Source organism: Sceloporus undulatus, chromosome 6 (assembly GCF_019175285.1).
Source record: "Sceloporus undulatus isolate JIND9_A2432 ecotype Alabama chromosome 6, SceUnd_v1.1, whole genome shotgun sequence".
Classification (NCBI taxonomy): Eukaryota; Metazoa; Chordata; class Lepidosauria; order Squamata; family Phrynosomatidae; genus Sceloporus; species Sceloporus undulatus.
In genome coordinates, this window is record NC_056527.1 from 88821169 (window position 1) to 88839105 (window position 17937).

At 42.3% G+C, this 17937-nt stretch overlaps 1 protein-coding gene across 1 annotated transcript in view; it reads left to right on the forward strand.

Moving 5' to 3' along the window:
* Positions 1-1146: 1146 nt before the first annotated feature.
* The window catches only part of IGFBP4 (insulin like growth factor binding protein 4), a 58333-nt gene continuing 41542 nt past the window's right edge, over positions 1147-17937 (forward strand). Inside the window, exon 1 of the mRNA XM_042476728.1 lies at positions 1147-1617. Within this exon, the coding sequence (XP_042332662.1) occupies positions 1269-1617 (349 nt within the window). The 5' untranslated portion in view covers positions 1147-1268. The remainder of the gene's footprint in view (positions 1618-17937) is intronic.

A 17937-nucleotide genomic window follows, 5' to 3' on the forward strand; every position in this document is an offset into this window, starting at 1 on the left:
TAAAATACAATAGTCTTGGCTTGCTGATGAAAAGCAAGCAGGGAAGGGGCCAGTTTAACTTCTCTTTTGGGATTGCAGTTCCCAAGGGGAAGATTCTGAAAAGTGTCTTCTCCCTCCCCACAAAAAAAGAGTCATTCTCCCCACTTCCAGCTGAGAATGGAGCTTCCATGATCATATGCAGTCTATCTGTGATTGTCAGATTCTGGGCGGAAGGGGGCGCCACAGAGGATTCCCTGCTCCAAGAGAACAACCCAGAGGGTAACCTTGGGGGCAAGTCACACTCTCTCAGCCCCAGGATAGGTTGGTCTTAAGGTCAGCCAGAAGTCTAAAAGGGCTGCATTTCCCCAGTGAGGAGGATGCAGCCCCAAAAGAACAAGCGATGAAGTTGCACTTTTGCAACCCATGCAAAAATGCAGCTTCCAAAAAGCAGCTGCCCTTTGCAATCTTTCTTTTTTCCTTTCCCTTCCCTTCCTTTCCCAGGCAGGTTTCCTCCTCCTTTGGATCCGAGTCCTTGGTGGCTTCCTTCCTTCCCCTTCCCTTTCTTTTCCTAAACAGATTTCCCCCTTTGGATCCGAGTACTTGCTTGCTTCTGTCTGTCTGTCTTGTCTTTTTCCTAATCCCTTCCTTTCCCTTTCCTTTTCCCCCCTTTCCCAGACAGGTTTCCTCCTTTGGATCGAGGAAGCCTTGGTGGCTGCCTCCCTCCCCTTTCTTTCTTTCTTTCTTTCTTTCTTCCCTTTCCTTCCCTTTCCTTTCCTTTCCCATTCCTTCCCTTCCCTTTCCCAGCCAGGTTTCCTTTTTTAGATCCGAGCCTTTGCTTGCTTGCTTCTGTTCTTTCTGTCTTTTTCCTTTCCTTTCCTTTCCCAGACAGATTTCCTCCTTTGGATGAGTCCTTGGTGGCTTCCTTTCTTCTTTCTTTTTTCCTTTCCATTCCTTTCCCAGACAAGTTTCCTCCTTTGGATCCGAGTCCGTCCTTCCTTCCTTCCTTGCTCAGGGCACACGAGGTCCTCCTTCCTTCCTTCCTTGCTGAGCCAGAGGGCAAGGCTGGCAGTCCTGGGCTCCTTCCTGGCTGCCCTCCTCCAGCCTGAGCCTCTCCCTCCAAGGCGGAGGTGTGGCCAGCAGCAGAGAGTGGTATAAAGTCCAAAGAATGAGCCGCTGGCCCTTTCAGTGCATGCAGAGAGAGTTCCCCCTCGCTGGGAAATCCAAGCAGTGCTTTGCTCTCTGCCAGCCATCTCCCAGCTCTTGTCTCTCGTTTTGGCCTGTGTGCCACCATGCCCTCGGGAAGTGTGCCCGTCACTTTGCTGCTCCTGGCTCAGGTGGGCTTCTCGGTCAGCCTGGAGGCCATCCAGTGCCCGCCTTGTTCAGAGGAGAAGCTGGCCCGCTGCAGGGCACCCACTGGGTGCGAGGAGCTGGTGCAGGAGCCCGGCTGCGGCTGCTGTGCCACCTGTGCCCTGGCAAAAGGGATGCTTTGCGGGGTCTACACCCCTCGCTGTGGCTCGGGGCTGCGGTGTTACCCGCCACGAGGGATGGAGAAGCCCTTGCACACGCTGATGCACGGCCAAGGGATGTGTATGGAGCTGGCCGAAGTGGAAGCCATCCAAGAGAGCATCCAGTCCACAGGTAAGGGGACACCTGGCGGCTGGGCACACGGCACACTGCTTGGCATAAGGGGACACTCCCTGTGCCCTCAATAGAGAGCAACTTTTGATACTGTACATTCCAGATGTGGGGAAAGGCCTGTCAGACCTGTTTTCTGATATGCAGTCTTCAGGCTGCCAGCTCTGCTGGGCATTGCCATGCCTATTCATTAATGCTTGCCAGTAAAGTGGCACCATCTCATCTCAAATTGAATTGGTGCTGCTTGGCCTAAAGTGGCAAGATGAACTCTCCCATGCCCTATGTCTGTTGGGAGCCCCAAGAGAGAGCTTTGTGTTGTCTTTCTGTCTAACAACATCTGCTGCCAGTGCAAACATAGGAATAGACTGTCCACAAGATCAAATGCACCTCTGGCACATAGTCATAAGGAGCATAACTGTCTTCCCTTTGCAGGTTGTGTGTCACATCTTTTGCATTGTCTTCTGGGGCAAAGGAATACCACTCACTTGTGCAGGTACAGAGGCAGCGAAAGAGAGCGTGTGAGAGAGCTGGAAGGAGAATTCTGCCCATTGCTTCACAGGGTGATATTTGAAAGCCATGCCCACCTAATTCCCTGTTGTGCTATTGCTGCTGCAGAATAAGCAGTGGCTTCTCAGAGGTGTAAATACTTGGGAAAGAGCCCATGGCTGCAAATAACAGCAATCTCCAGTTCTTTTGTCTGATCATTGTTTTCAAGGCTATCCTGATAACAGTTGGGCTTAGGCACATGGTCAGTAGGAGGTGTTGCAAACCACCTTGCTATAGATCGTACAAAGGAGGTGGTCTGTCACTGTAAAGCCTCAGATCCTCATGATCTCCTTTTGCGGAGCAGATATTCCTGTGGTCACGTTCAGCTTCCCCCTGTTATTGCAAAAGGGAGGTGTGCAGTGCTTGCTCAGAAGTAAACTCCATTGAGTCTGATGGGACTTACTCCCCAATAGTGTGTATAGCACTACAGACTAAAGCATGGGACACTGACAGCACCATCCTTTCTTTATTGGGAGGCTTTCTTCCAATAAAGGCATGTAGGACTGTAGCCTGAATGGACTGGTGAAATGGATGGGATTCTTCCACTCACACTTTCAATGCATGCTAATGTAGGTGCTACGGAGCTGGAGAAAGGCATGCATCAGATAATAAGGTGCTACACAAATATGGTACCCTAACACCGCTTTAGCTGTCATGGCTTCATCCAGTGACAATCCTGAGATCTGCAGTTTGCTGAGGTTCTTAGGATTCTCTGCTGTAGGTCAGGGTGGGTAGGAAAGAGCTCTCTAAGTTCTAAATAGCCCACCAAACTACAGATGCCAGGATCCTATAGGACTGAGCAATGGTTATTCGTGTTATCAAAGGGGTATATTTGTGCAGTGTGGGGGCACTATTAGATATAATTTGCATACACTCAGTAATCTGAATTCTTACTTCATGTTGGTTTGGAAGACTTTTCCTGCCCAAGCTCTGCACTTGTCTCTAATGCAGATTGGTATCGCTTCTTCACCCAAATGCATTTAATGAAAGGCTAGCCTTTTCCTATCCTTTTCTAAGCTCCCCTCTTCAAAATCCCTAACTCTGAAAAGCAGTTGGAAGTGCAAGAGGTATAATTAATTTGTCCCAACTGAGCGACTCTAAGTATGCCTTTTAACAGCATACACATCTCTCTGCCTGTTTGCTCTGAATTAAATAAATCCCAAATAATTATGGTTTCTCGGCAGCTAAGTCTCTAATGTATATTAACATCTCTGTTATGCTCACAAGCTTGGAATGCCCTTAAAAACCCTTTCACCTCTTTTCTGTGGAGTTGCCAAGGCTTTGTCCCCTAAAGCTTGCAAAAGTTTTTTTTAACTACAGCTCCTGGAAACTTTTATGCTGCCAGAAGGATTCTGGGCAGCTGTACTTTCAAAAAGTAACTTTCCTGAGCTCTCCTGGCCACCCTCTGTTGTATGTCTGACAGCTTTGTGACAGACAGAAATGCAACAGATGAAGCTTCTGTGTGCTGACTGCTTCCCTGGTCATGGTATTTCCATGCTCAGGGCCGGGGAAGGAATGTGTGCTGGAATTTCAGCCTGCCACGCTACTGTCCAAGGCACTCAAATGCTGCCAGAGAAAAATGTGGCAGGCCCACCCTTTTAACTAGCCTCACTGTGAGTATGAGGCCCCCTTGCAGACACAATTCAGGTGTGTGAGGCCAGAGCTGGATTCCAGCCCCCAGAAACTGAGATTCTGGAAGTCCATAAGTAACTTTTTCAAGAGCTGTGCCGGGAGCGATGTAAAGGCATACATGCTAATGGCATGATTATGTAGGCAAAGACAAATTGTGGAGGTATTAGTCCCTGTGGTTGATTCATTGGAGACTTTTCCTGCCCTTTTTGGTGATGTGACTTGGAAACATGGGGATTGTACCATGGGAAAGGGGTTGTATGCTGCTGAGAGCGCATGTGAAGGATTTATGGTGGTCAAGGTTATGGTAGTTCTTTTTTTAATATGGCATGGCATGATCTGAAGGTTCTGAAATTGGGCGGCAAGTAGGGATCAATGTTATAGTTACTCCAAGATGAAATACTCTTGCATATAGAGAGTGGGGTTAGGTTTGTGTCTGTGAACCTTGATAAGGGATATGATGGGAAGGACCTTTCTGGTGAGAAACTGCTGTGTGAAAGGAAGGAGGCTAAAAAGCCATATATGAAGCCTTCCATAGATCAGATGCTCGTTGATCAATGTTATTGCATAGGGCACCTGAGAGGCATCTGGATCATGCTAGTTAGGTACAGTAGTGGCAAAAATACAATGGAGCTCCCTCCTGCTAGTGGTAGAAGCAGTAGCAGATATTAGGATTTACAAAGGTAGCCTGCCCCAACTTGTCTCCCTCCAGATATGTTGAACTTCGTCTATCATCATCTTCAGCATGCTGACAGGAGAGGTAGTTTAACATCTCGAGGGACCCAAACTGAGAAGTGCTGTTGGACTGGAAAATAAGACTGGAACTCCTTATCCAAGGAAGTCAGATTGGCCTCAAGCTTCCGGCGGGCAGCCAAAAGAGCGCTGTTCCGCATGGCATGCAACATTTGAAATTTCTATTTAATCTATTTCAAAACTGGATCCTAGGACAGTTTTCAGACTGCTTTGTGTATTTTAAAAAGGGTTTTTTAAAAAAATCTTTCTATTTTAATTGCTTTTTATTTGTCCATCACCTCTGGAGCCTTTGTGGGCTGGGAGACAACACAGAAATACTTAAAATAAACAGATAAATAAGAGGACTGGGTTCTTTTGCTTTTAATAAGGATTTGAGCAGATGCATTTGGCATGCTGGACTGAGGAAAGTGTGGAAATCCCTTCCTTTCCATGACTGTTAACAGTGTAAAAGCCATGTCATCCTCTCATTCTGATTACAATATGTACACTCATATTTGTTCATTGCCCCAGAACAAGAGTGCTAATGCGGTGTAGTGTTTATAAGGGCTTGGAAAATCTAGATTCTAGTCCCCACTGCGTCATGTCTCCCAATGGGTGATCTTAGGTAGGTCACACATTCTCTGGTGGTACATGGATATAACCAATAGATCAATGTGCAAACATCACAACATAACATACATTGCAATTGGAGAGCCTGGCCTTCTGACAAACCGTCTTGAAGTGTGGGTAGTCATATATAAGTAGTATTTAGTTATGACTGATCAGTGCCTCTGACCTGAAATATCACAAGAGTCCTAGTGGCTGAGAAGAAGGTTGCACACATTTCCAGTTTCCACAGTATACAACTGCATATTAAAATGATAGCTAGGCTGATACTGGAGAAAGAAAGGTTACCATGATCTCTCTTTCCCTGAGAATAAAACATACAGTTTGGACTAAATCAGGGGTGGGACTAATGGGGTGCTCATAATGTTGCTGGACTCTAACTCCAAGAATCTGTCACCACTGGCTATATGGGTTAAGGCTGCCAAGACATGTAGCCCACCATTTGGAGAGCCATGAGATTCTCACCTCTGGACTAAATCTAATTTTAGTCTCCATGCGATTAGTTCTACTGAAATGAAAGGAATTTGTTGGCCACACTTAAGTAAGTCCCATTGGTTCCAAAGGGTCTGCTGAAGCTGAGATTAAAATGTGGGGTAGACCTTTATGGTAATCTGAGGAATGACTGTAAGAGAAAAGTTTTGCCACATATGAGGGTAGCCTCCACAAGTTTAGAGGGCTCTGGCAACTTTAATATCAGTTTGATATGCAGAAACTATGCATTTAGAACATGGAAACAAGCATGCTAATTGTTTCAAACCTGTCAGCTGTAAAGCACACAGCTATGAGGACCAAGGTCTGACTTAAGACTTGGCAGCTCTGAATTCTCAACTGATAATACATGTGATATACATTCAGTGACAAACTAGAATCACAGTATTAAAGTATTTATTACTTCTTTAAAAACAACTTCATTGTTAGTTTGTACAGTAAAGTAAACCTGCAAATATTTAAGCATTTTAAGTTTCTTCAATGTAGCTGATAAAACATGAAACACTGTGTTTTGCAAAATATGAAAGTTGTTTCACAATGGTCTTGGCTAGTTTCTCTATTCTCAGGGGACAGCTTTTATCTGCATACTAATCCAGTGTTTTGAAACCATACCAAAAATAAATAAATAAATAAATAAATAAATAAAAATCAGCTGCATCCACACTGCAGAATTAATCCAGTTTGACACAACTTTAAGTGCCATGGCTCAATGCTATGGAATCTTAGGATTTGTAGTTTTTTGTAGCACCAGAGCTCTCTGAAAGAGAAGGCTAAATGTTTCACAAAACTACAAATCCTAGAATTTCATAGTATTAAGCCATGGCAGTTAAAGTGGCATCAGACCAAATTATTTCTGCAGTGTGGATACAGCCTTTGATTAAACAAACAGTATAGTAATAGATTATCATTATAAATCTATAAGAAATTTTGCAGTAATAGATTTGCACTGTTATTTATATAATATGGTTGCCGTACCTACAATGTCTTTACAATGCATGGAACATATTTGTTCAGAAAAAGATTTTGCAGGTCATTAGCATGCTAGAAGATCCATTTTCAGGTACCAGCATTTCCAGGTAAGTTGTTGTTAACTGCCATCAAGTTGACTTTGACATGGCAACCCTTTGAATGAGAGACCTCCATGGCATCTTATCACCAACCATCATGCTCAGGTCTATGAGACTCAGGGCCATGAGTTCCTTGTTTGAGTCTATCCATCTGGGATGAGGTCTTCCTCTTTTCCTGCTTATTTCCACCTTGCCAATTTCCTTGCCAGGTAACCTGACTGTTTCTACACTGTACAGTGATAGCAACTTGATACCCTTTACCTGACATGGCTTCATCCTATGTAATCTTGACATTTGTAGCTAGCTCTCCTGAACTCCAGCAAGGAATTCTAAGCTCCTCACCAGACTACAAATCCCAAGAATCCATTAAATGGAACCATGACATTAAACTGGTATCAAAGTGCTGTAATTGTGTAGTGTAGGTGCACCCTAGGAAAGAGAACTGGCTGAAAAGCATGGAGAGGTGTGATTAATTAGTGTGAATAGTACTGCTCTAGATGGTTACATGGTCTGGCACAAAATGAAGCAGCTGGTCTAGCTTTGAAAAGTGATTTTCCCCTCGATGACATCTATCAGAATCGCTGGCCAAAATGCTGTGTTAGCATGCTAACTTACTATGGGCTGCAGCTGCTGTAAGAATGTTAGTAGCTATGAGTGAGAGCCTAAGAACTAAATCCAATTGCTAGACCCATTAAATCGACGAAGCTCATGTAAGTGTTGATTTATCAAGTTCCTATTGATTCAGTGTGTCTTCTTGGGCTATTTATTCAGTTTATACTCTGCTTTTCTTCTGGCATGGGACTTAAAGTGGCTTGTAATAATTTAAAATAATTGAATTGATGTGCAAGGCTGCAAATCTATACAATGCATGGAATACATCCTTACCTGGTAGTAAGCAACATTGAGCTCTGTAGGATTTCATTATAAGAAACTCAAAATATACATCTGCAGAGTTTCTTTGCCTTTCCAGAATATACTTGAAGTAGCAGTATGAGGATGCTAATATTGACAAACAATACGGTGATTCTAATATTGAAATATGCAATATGACACAATATGTAAGAAAAAGTCCTGCTAAACTTTGATTAAAGCTCAGTAGGCTACTGTGAACCAAGTTGCTGCAGAGGCAAGATAAGATTTCCAGGTTGTCAGTTGGCCAACCTTGACTTTCAATCAAATAAGCAAAATTACATTTGTATCTTACTTTTTCTCCGTTGAACTATATGAACTACATGAATCTCCTGCTCCCCTCTCCATCCTTACAACAGCCTTGTGACGTAAGACAGGCAGAAAGAGAGACACATTGGGTCACTTGATGTCTTCCACTCTCTCCTTCACAGGGTTGTTGTGAATATTGAAATGGGGGAGATAAGAGTGAAGAAGACTGTAAGGCATTTAAAATTCCTTGGGGCCCATGGTAATAGAGGAATCATGGCATGGAAGGTGAGTTAGAAAGGTGCTTTCATATTGTACATCTTTGGTAACCAAAGGGATCTTGGAGCATCTTTGAGACTAAGGAGTTTATCACACGAAGGAGATTGGGGATTTATCCTGTGAGCATCCTGGAAAAATTGCGTAATTTTGTGAAACTATTTCACACAGTGTCACACAAAACCCGCCATTAAAGTGGTCACAAAGAAGCATTAACACACATCTTTTTGCTTTTGAGATTTCCGTGACAATGCATTTCTGATATCACTTTATTTGCGCAATTGCGTGTGATTATTTGTGCAATTACTTGCCATTTTTGTTTTATTTGCAGAATGCTTTAAATGAGCTTTAGCCCTTCTTTAATGCTGGAATTACTCCCATTGTGATAAAATCCTAAGTGAAAGAAGTTGTAGAATAAGCTTTTGTAGATATGGCCTACTTCTTCAGATGCATGGAGGTAAGGCAGACAAGTTTAACCCTATATCAGGACTGATGATGGGTACTAGAGCAAATCAAGCCTATTCTTTCATTAGAAGCCAAAATGACAAAACTGAGGCTATTGTACTTTGGGACATATCATGAGACAGAATGCATACCCTCCAACTGTCCTGATTTGGCAGGGAGAATCCCAATTAATCATTTATCATCTCACTTTTCCACCTGCTTTTAAAATGTCTCAGTTGCTCTTCTTTCCTTCCACTTTTCCCGCTTAGTGCTCAACTTGCTTCAGTCGCTGCAAACTGGATTCAAAGTATAAAAGCAGTTTGCACTCAGAAAACTCAGCAGTGAGAGAGGGGGCAGACTCTTGCACTTCCTGCTAGGCTCAGTGTGTCTTAGCTTGTATGTTCATGGAGTGCAAACTACTTTTGTGTTGAATTCATTTTTCAGTAACTAAAATAAGCTGAGGACAGAGATAGAACTTGAGAGAAGGAGAAAGAAATGAGGGCATTTTAAAAACAATTGAAAAAGTAAGAGAGCAGGAGATTTATTGGGATTGTCCTTGCCAAACTGGGCCAATTGGAGGACATGGTTTTGAGTATCATGAGAAGGCAGTAAATGGTTAATTGTTTAATTTATTGTGATGGTTGCAGTGGTGGTGATTTACAGTTGTGGAGAAGTATTTGTGGGACTGTCTTCCTCATGTGCTAAAAAGTAACTTGACTGGCTTTGTGTGTTATGAGCCTTGGGCACTATGCATCCTAACTTGGGCAAATGGAAAATACCGTTGCTGCTGCCTTAGGCACAAAAAGTCTCATATGACTGTGTCCAGTATCTGTCAGCTGCTGCACCAGGCCTAATAGTTGTACTGAGCCAGCCAAATAGCCCGAGTGGTAGGAACGTAGTGCATTTTCCTCACATGGACATATGAAGTGGGACAACATGTCACTTGAAGCATTTTAAGGTGTCAAGACTTAAAAAATGCAAAAGGAAGAAAGCCAGAAAAATAATTATATTTTGTTGCAGGTTTCTGGGATCTAGTAGTGTTCTAACTAGGCCTTTTCATGACTGGGCAGATGGTAGTCCTGTTGGGACCATGTACTCTTTAAAAATCATTAAAAGTCATAAGTGAGATAATATGGAAATAAATTAAATGTATAAAACAAGTGCATGGATGAGCTGGAAGAAGAAAAGTTGCCGGATGTAACATTAATAATACTGCAAGCCTAAACTGGAGACCCAGCTAGTGGTTTGAGTGTTGGCCTAGGATTCCAGGAGACCAGATTATGAATCTCTACTTGGCCATGGAAACTCACTGGGTGAACTTGGGCAGATCACACTCTCTCGGCCTCAGAGGAGGAGAAGGGCAAACCCTCTCTCAAGAAATCTTGCCTGAAAACCCCATGATAGGTGAGGCTTAGTGCCACCTTACCGTAGTCAGAAATGACTTGAAAGTACACAATGGGCTTAAAGTCAGACACCAGCAATTGTTTCCTTCCTTGCAGCTGTTGTTTGAAGGAGCACACAGACAAATCTCTTATTAGCCAATTGGCCAACCTCAACTGAAGGTATTTTAGGAAGGGATGATAAATGGGCCTGATATTCTAAGCACCAGGTCCTATCTGATCATGGAAACTAAGCAGAGTCAGCTCTAGTTACTATTTGGATAAAAGACCACCAACAAATACCAGTGCTTTCCTTTCAGAAGAGGGAAGTGGCAAAAACCACTTCTGATTATTCTTTTTTTAAGGAAACCCTATGAAATTCATGGGGTTGCCATAAGTCAACAGGCAGCTGGAAAGTACAGTACATACACACACGTACGGATATAATTATCTTCCATTTGTAGACCTTTCTCCCCGCTATAGCTTTCATCTTTCTTGGACCATTAAAACAAAACAAAACAAAAATCTGTTAAGGAGGGAAAGACAGAATAACAGCATATCACCTTTTGATCAGTAGTGCCTAGGCTGGAAACACTGTGGGATTCTTTTATCTTTCCAAGCTCCTACCTAGGAGGGGACATTAGAGTTTCAAATTCTTTAGAGTAATTAAGGGCTTTCAAAGGTTTGACCACAGAAAGACTGGGAGGGAAATGTGCTTCCCCAATACAGAGAAAAAGGACTTTGTGTTTACAAGTGTGTGTGTGTGTGTGCTTTGTATATCCACACCCACCCACACAAATGCATACATATTTTTCAGTATTTATTTAACCTTTGTTGTTCCCCTTTTATCTTTCATTGTTTCACTTCCTCACCATTTTCTCTCTTGAGTGGGAAATCCTGCATTCCCTTATTTCAACAGTCAGCAGCTGCAGCAAAATACTTTCACCCTGTGATCCCAAGGTGGGCTGTGCCAACGCATGTCTAGCCATTTTTGATTAACATCATTTTCTCATTTTCCTGATCAACATCTGGTTTTGATTTACTCGAGTTTTTGGCTGGTTTTCTTCCAGTTTTTAAAGTGTTTTGGTGAGACTTGTGGGCTGTGGGGTATGCATAAAGCTGCATTTAGGGGTGGTTTGTCAACAGTTCAGGCAGTTGGAGGGCATTTTTCTCTCCCTCAAATTAAAATAAGTGGGTATTTTGGGGACTTAGGGGTGGTCTGCAAAAAGGATGGTGGGGCCAAGGAATCTGTGAACCCGTTTCCCTATCAGTCTGACTAACATTTGTTTTGTGTTGATTGGCTGTTTGGTTCTGCTTACCTGAGCCATTCAGGTTGTTATACCAACTGGTTTTCAGGGTACATTCAGATACATTTTGACTCTTATGGTTACCAGCTTCCTTCCGGTATGAATGCCTGCATTTTTTAACAGCTGCATATTGGGCAGAAATGCAAGAGCTGAAGTTTTTCATCACTACCTCCATGCAAGGAAAATCTTTGTCAAAGACTTTATCATGCTTGGAAAATTGGAGAAAAGCAGGAGTTTAAATATTATTATCCCATGAAAGTCACACGACCGCACTGAAGATCCTGTGAATGATTTATTCCTGGTTATTACTGGGATAAGTCCTCTTTAATCATGATGTGTGTGTGAAAATCTTCCCGCAATTGTGTGATGTTCCCAGAATAATGACAGTTTAAACCCCTGAATTTAACACCCACCCATCCCCATTTCCCCTGTGTGATAGAGGCATGTAGTTCTGCAAGATCAAGGAAGCCTCTCAATATGGTTCTCTAGCTAGGGGAAAAATGGGAAGTATGTCCAGCATATCAAGAGACTGCAGCTGGCATCCTGTTCAGCCATTACAGTACCGTAAGCTGGTTTTATGATATTGTAAGTGCTGGTGATTCATACATTTATAGTCATGAACAACTGAACATGATCTCAAAAACCTCTCTTCATAGCCTGCAAGTGCTGCAACCAAAGCATTTCTGGGGTGCTGAAGATTAGGGGGCTGGGAAGTGACAACCACAGAGTTCCTTGAGAACAGGCAGCTGGAGAGACCCCTCAGAGTCCTCCTACCATACGTGCTTATCCACAGGGAATGCCACGAATGGAAGCACTATGAATATCACTTTCCAGTGCTCTAATCATCAGCACCTCAGAAATGCTTAGGTTGGGATGCTGCCATTTGGCAAAGTAGGCTTTGGGACGGGTGAGCATCATCGGTGAGCATCATCGCTTGTAAATACAACAATGGAGCTTCTTCAGTGTAGCTATAATGACAATGCAAGATCTCAGCCTACAATATTTTTGAAGGACTTTTAAATTAAGACATTGGACTGCAAAACGGGCCATTTACCACTTTGACCTGGAATCAGCTCTCATCATTCACTCAGTAACCCACTTCACACCATTTAGAAATCAGTGCATCATTTGGCATTACTTGAGAGGCTTCCTCAAGTCCCAAGCACCTCCTTTAAACACACACTTTGAGTCTGGATTCAACCTTCAGTATTTTCACCAGGAATCAATGTGTTCCTCCATTCCCACAAACTGATCATTGGATTGACTTTTAATCTTAAATAAACCCAAATCCTTAAACCTGGAGATGTACTTTAAAAGAATAAGAGAATCCAGAGATTCCATCTGTCAACTTTGTAAACGTGATGCAAATTTCTTGCCTTTCAGATTCTAGCTCAGATAAGCAACGTGTGGTCCTTCAGATGTTTTGAATGACAAATCCCTGGATTCCTCACTCCCAACTACATTGGTTTTAATTTATCAGATATTTGGAGGGCACTAGGGTTCCTCACCCTATGCAAAGTGCTGCAGACAAAGTGTTAACTAGGGACCATACAACTTCCCAACAGTGTCATTAGCTACCTTTAACATGAAAAATCCATCAAACAGTGATACCTTTATTGGACCAATCAAAATACACAATATGCATGTTGCAAGGTTACGGAGCTCAATTGGCTTCTTTATGAGGCAAGGTGCTAAAAACCATACAGGAGAAAAAAATTGAAGGTGTTAGTCATAGGCCTGAATATTAGCTACCCTTCTGTTTCTGGGCATAAATCAAAGTGCTGGTTAACATCTATCAAGTTTCATAGGTCTTGGTCTAGGCTGCTTGGACACTTAGACCCTTTTCACAGTCTGTCTTCAGAGGCAGGGTTGATTGGGGATGTAAGAAAGGGCCTCCCTACATTCTGGAACTTCCTTCCCAAGGAGGTCAAGATGGCCCTCTCCTTTATTGTTTTAAAGTGAACTGTTTCTAATTTCTTTTTCTCTTTTTAAGGGTATATTTTAATATGTTTTAATAATCTAAATAGCTTAATTCTGTTTTAATGTTAACTTTTTATCTGTTTTTAGCAATATTGTTCCTGGGTTTTAAAAAAGTTGTAAGCCACTTTGAGTCATATTTTTGGAATGAATGAACGAACGAACGAACGAACGAACGAATCAATCAATAACAGCATCTGCTCAAAGAGTTGTGAAAGAAGACACAAGTGGGTGTGAGTTCTCATTTCTCATAGCAGGGAAAGAGACTTCAGTGCCATGCTTTGCTCTTTCTTCTCTTCCTGATATCAGCAGAAAAAAGAAAAAGCCCAACAATTTGCTTAACTCACTTTATGCAGGTTGAGATTGCCTTGGTATGGAATTTCCATGTAAAAAGATTAGGTTGGCAACTGTCAGCCAGCAGACTTTTTCTTCAGTCTCCCCTTTACTGTGGAATGACCTTTTGGAAATGATTTGACAGCTGAATACACTTAACAAATTTAAAACAGAATTTAAGACCAATCTCTATTGGCAGGCTTATCCAGATGATTTTTAAAGTGTGAATTTAGATGTTGAATTTTATATGTGGCCTGTTTTAAAGTGTATATGTCTTATTTGTCTTTTTAAATTGTTGCACATTTTAATTACCGGTGATGTGTTTTAATTGATGCTGTTCATTGTTGATTTGTTTTTCTTCTCCCCTTTGATCCCTGGGGAGAGGCAGGTGAGAAATAATAATAATAATAATAATAATAATAATAATAATAATAATAACAACAATAACAATAATAACAATAATGATAAATGTGTCTCCTTCCTTGGAGGTCTTTAAACAGAGGCTGGATGGCCATCTGTTGGGGATGCTTTGATTGAGAGTTCCTGCATGGCAGGGGGTTCGACTGGATGGCCCTTGGGGTCTCTTCCAACTCTACAGTTCTATGATTGTATGAATCTTAGTTCAGATAATTGGTTTAATCTTGCTTATGAAGCAAGCCCTGTGTGGCTCTTCCTGCTGGGATGACTCTTTCTTCTTCTTTTCCTGACAGATTGCCCACTCATCTTCCTGCCACTTAGTTCAAATATGGCAAGCCCCACTGCTTTTTTGGTTTTTCACAGCTTCCTGGTTCTTTTGTTTTGTTTAGAACCATGACATCCCAAAGGATGCTACTCTGAAAGTAGAAGCAGCAAGGTGTTTTCCCGCCCCCTGGGGAAAGTGGGGGGGGGGGGGGGGGGTGTTGAGATGAGACATCTGGGAAACAGCTGGGGCATAAGAGGAACTCTTTTTTAAAAAGAAAGAAACCTGCATCCAGGCTTCATCCATCAGCGGACAAAAATAGCTATCCTTCCTGAGGCTTGAGATATCAATACGATATTATACTTGTGGCAACAAGTCTTCTGGCTCTGCTTGAGCTAGAGTTGTCTGATGGAATGACCGTGAACATGCCAACTCCATGGTAGCAAAGCACCTGGCAACAAAGTGTTTGCAGTCCCGCTTCAATGAGAGAGAGTAAATTGCCAGTTGGACTGGTGGGATTAAAAAAAGAGTAAGCTTTATGAGAAAGATCAAGGACTAGAAAACAGACTAGAATAGAATCTCAGAAGGTGAAGAGAGTTTTCGGACAGTGGGCTCTTTCATACTACACATTTATGGTGCTATGATTCCACTTTAACTTTCCATCCTATATACTGGAGTTTGTAGTCTGGCGAGGTACTAGAGTTCTGTGGCTGAGAATACTAAACCTTTCTTCCTGAATTATAGATCCCAAATTTCCATAGGATGAAATGGGATAGAAAGGATCAGATGGAATGACATGGCGGAGGGATGGTACTGGAACAGTTTTGGTCATTGTGACATATTTTGTTTGTCAGGCAAGGTATAGAGGAATGCACCCCTGTCGATACTCCTTGGTCTCTCAAGGTACTTCCAGGTGAATGGGTGGTTGTAACTCGAAATGGCTGTGTAACTATTGTTTATGCCATTCCCTCCTTAATGGCATTTGTGTGGTTAAAAAAAGAAAAAAAACTGTGGGAAAAGACGGAAGGGTTATACAAGGGTGAACTGGGTGAATTGATGGATTATATTATTTGCCTGATTGTTACAGCCATCATTTGATAACACAGTGGCTTATATAGCAAATAGATTGTAACAAGGTCAGGAACATTTTGATTATGTTATCTGGAGAAGGATTATCATTTTGGTACACACACATAGGTCAGTAAAGCAAGGCACCACCTTTATACCCTTTGTCCATTGTGTATTCCCAGTGCCCCTTTGATATGTTCCTAGCCTTCTTCATGGTCTGTTATCCACCTGGAAAATAACAGGCGCATACTTTCTGTTGCTGAGAAAGAGTTATCTATTCAGAATTTCTAATGATCGCATAAAGGGGAATGGAGATAAGGGGCATCTTTGCCTCATACCTTTATCAATTTAAAAGCGAGTAGTCAGTTCATCGTTGATCAACATTTGAGCTTTCTGCTTGTTGTATATAGATAGTATCTACCCAATATTTTTTTTTACTTTTTAAAATTCATACATTGCAGTTAGTCAGTACAGAGTTTGGTGAATAAACCATTGTGGCTACAAAAAAGTAACTAAGCACATCTGCTGTGAAAAATGAGTTTGTTACTTCTTTTGTTACTCCCCATTACTTTTGGCAGCGTGTGGGATCTCTAGGGTTGATAATGGCATAAGCATTCCTGTCGAAAGGCATTCTTAAACACCTGAAGATGACTTTTAAAAGTAATATTCAAAAATAACTGGAAAATGCTACACATTTTGCCAGTCAAGCACCTTTGTTCCCAAATGTTATTTTGCATTTGATATGTCACTTCATTTCACCCCCGTAACTACATTATTTCTGATCTCAAGGAAATATGGGAAAACTGCAACAGCTAGCATAGTGCAGCTACAGGATTCCAGCCTTAGACTTCAGCTCCCTGAATCCTCAACTACCAACCGTGTTGACTGGGAGGAAGATTTGGAAGCTGTAGCTGCTACCTCTAAAAACCTTTTCCAAGCTCTGAACTGAGGTCGTATAATTCTGGTTACCAGATGTCAGGGTAACAGCCTAATAGCAGGGATGACCCAAAGCATTTTGCAGCCTAGGTAGCAAATGGTGCTCCTTCACTCCCCAAATCAAGATACTGTATATAGTAGTGCACCTTGAACTATCTAAGGTGGAGGACTGATATTCCCCCCCTCCATGTGCAAGGGATTGATATCATATTTTTACCTCCCGGCTACAATTCTTTCTTCCCTGGAAACTCACCAAGCTGTGGCAGCTGATGATGGCTTGTGATGCCTTGTGGACTGGCACAAGTCCATGGACCATTACTTTGAGTAGCACTACCCTGGCTCAGTTGATTTTTCTAAACGTCTCAGGCAGAAAATCTCTCAAGCTTGTCTGTTTGTTCTTGGCAAGAAAGTGCAATCATAGCGTAAACTAAATAATTATCACATTGGGCCTGAACAGAAAAGCCAAAATAAAGCTGCTTCGGGCCACTTTGGAGGTGTGCTGTTTAAATGATACACACATCTTAAAAGGCCAGAGGCTGCACCAAAGCTGTGCTCTAGTCCTTAGGACTGGAGCGTGGCTTTGGTGTGGCTTCTGGCCTCTTAGGACATATACATCATTTAAACAGCATACCTCCAAAGTGGCCTGAAGCAGCTTTGTTTTGGCCTGTCTGTTCAGGCCTTTTGCTACTCTTTTCATGTCACACCCCTAAATCTGCTGCCTGAGGCAGCTGCTTCAATCTTCCTCAATGGTACAGCTAGCCCTATCTAACAACAAGAAATGGAGCTGTGACCATGTCCTGAGTTAACATCTCTGGGATGTCTGGCTGGCCATGCAAAACCAAGTACTGCTCCAGAATGGCACATGCCTTAGCACTGCATGGATAAATAAGATTCTCTTGAACTGAAACTGCTGACTATCTTCTTTACTTGTGTCTTTTACTTACAGACACCACTGGCTGGTCAGATTAATGTGTAACCGAGAGAGTAAACATTTCTGCCTCATGTCACCTCCGTACCAGGAACAGAATCTTCTGAAATTGTTATTTTTGGCTCTTTCCTTTACTGAGTGACAAAGGTGAATCAGTGCCCTTGGCAATGGAGGTGGAGAGGGATGAATTAGAAGTAGGAAAGGGCAGTAGCAAAGGAAGGAGCAAAGGCAGTCCCAAGCAACATATTCGCAAAAAAGATTCTTTTCTAGGAACACAAAAAGTCAGTGTTTCAGGAATAGGGTTTTATCCTGTGCCCATTGCTGAGTAAACTCTGGTGTAAAGGGAATTTACAGATTATTTTTCTCTCTCTTTCTTTAGTAATAGGCAAACTTAAACAGGTAAGATTAAACGGTGCTGCTAAATGAATTGTGGCGATGGTGGAGAAAGGATTCAGATATGCAGCAGAACACAAGCACTATATACATTAGATAATTTCCAAGGAACAGAGGTTATGATGCTCCCTTCCATCGATCTAATGTTTCCAGGTACAAAAAATCAGCAGTGGTCCATTTGGGTCATCTAGTTGTTTGCCAGGCAACTGAGAGGCTATATTCCAAGGTCTTACAGTTAGCATAGATTGAAGGGAATAAATATCTGCCCTCTTCTTCTGTTTGATTCCTATACTGTCAACTTGGTTCTATGGCCTTCTCATCTTCCCAATCTGTCTTTTGTTTCACTTTGCATTCTCCC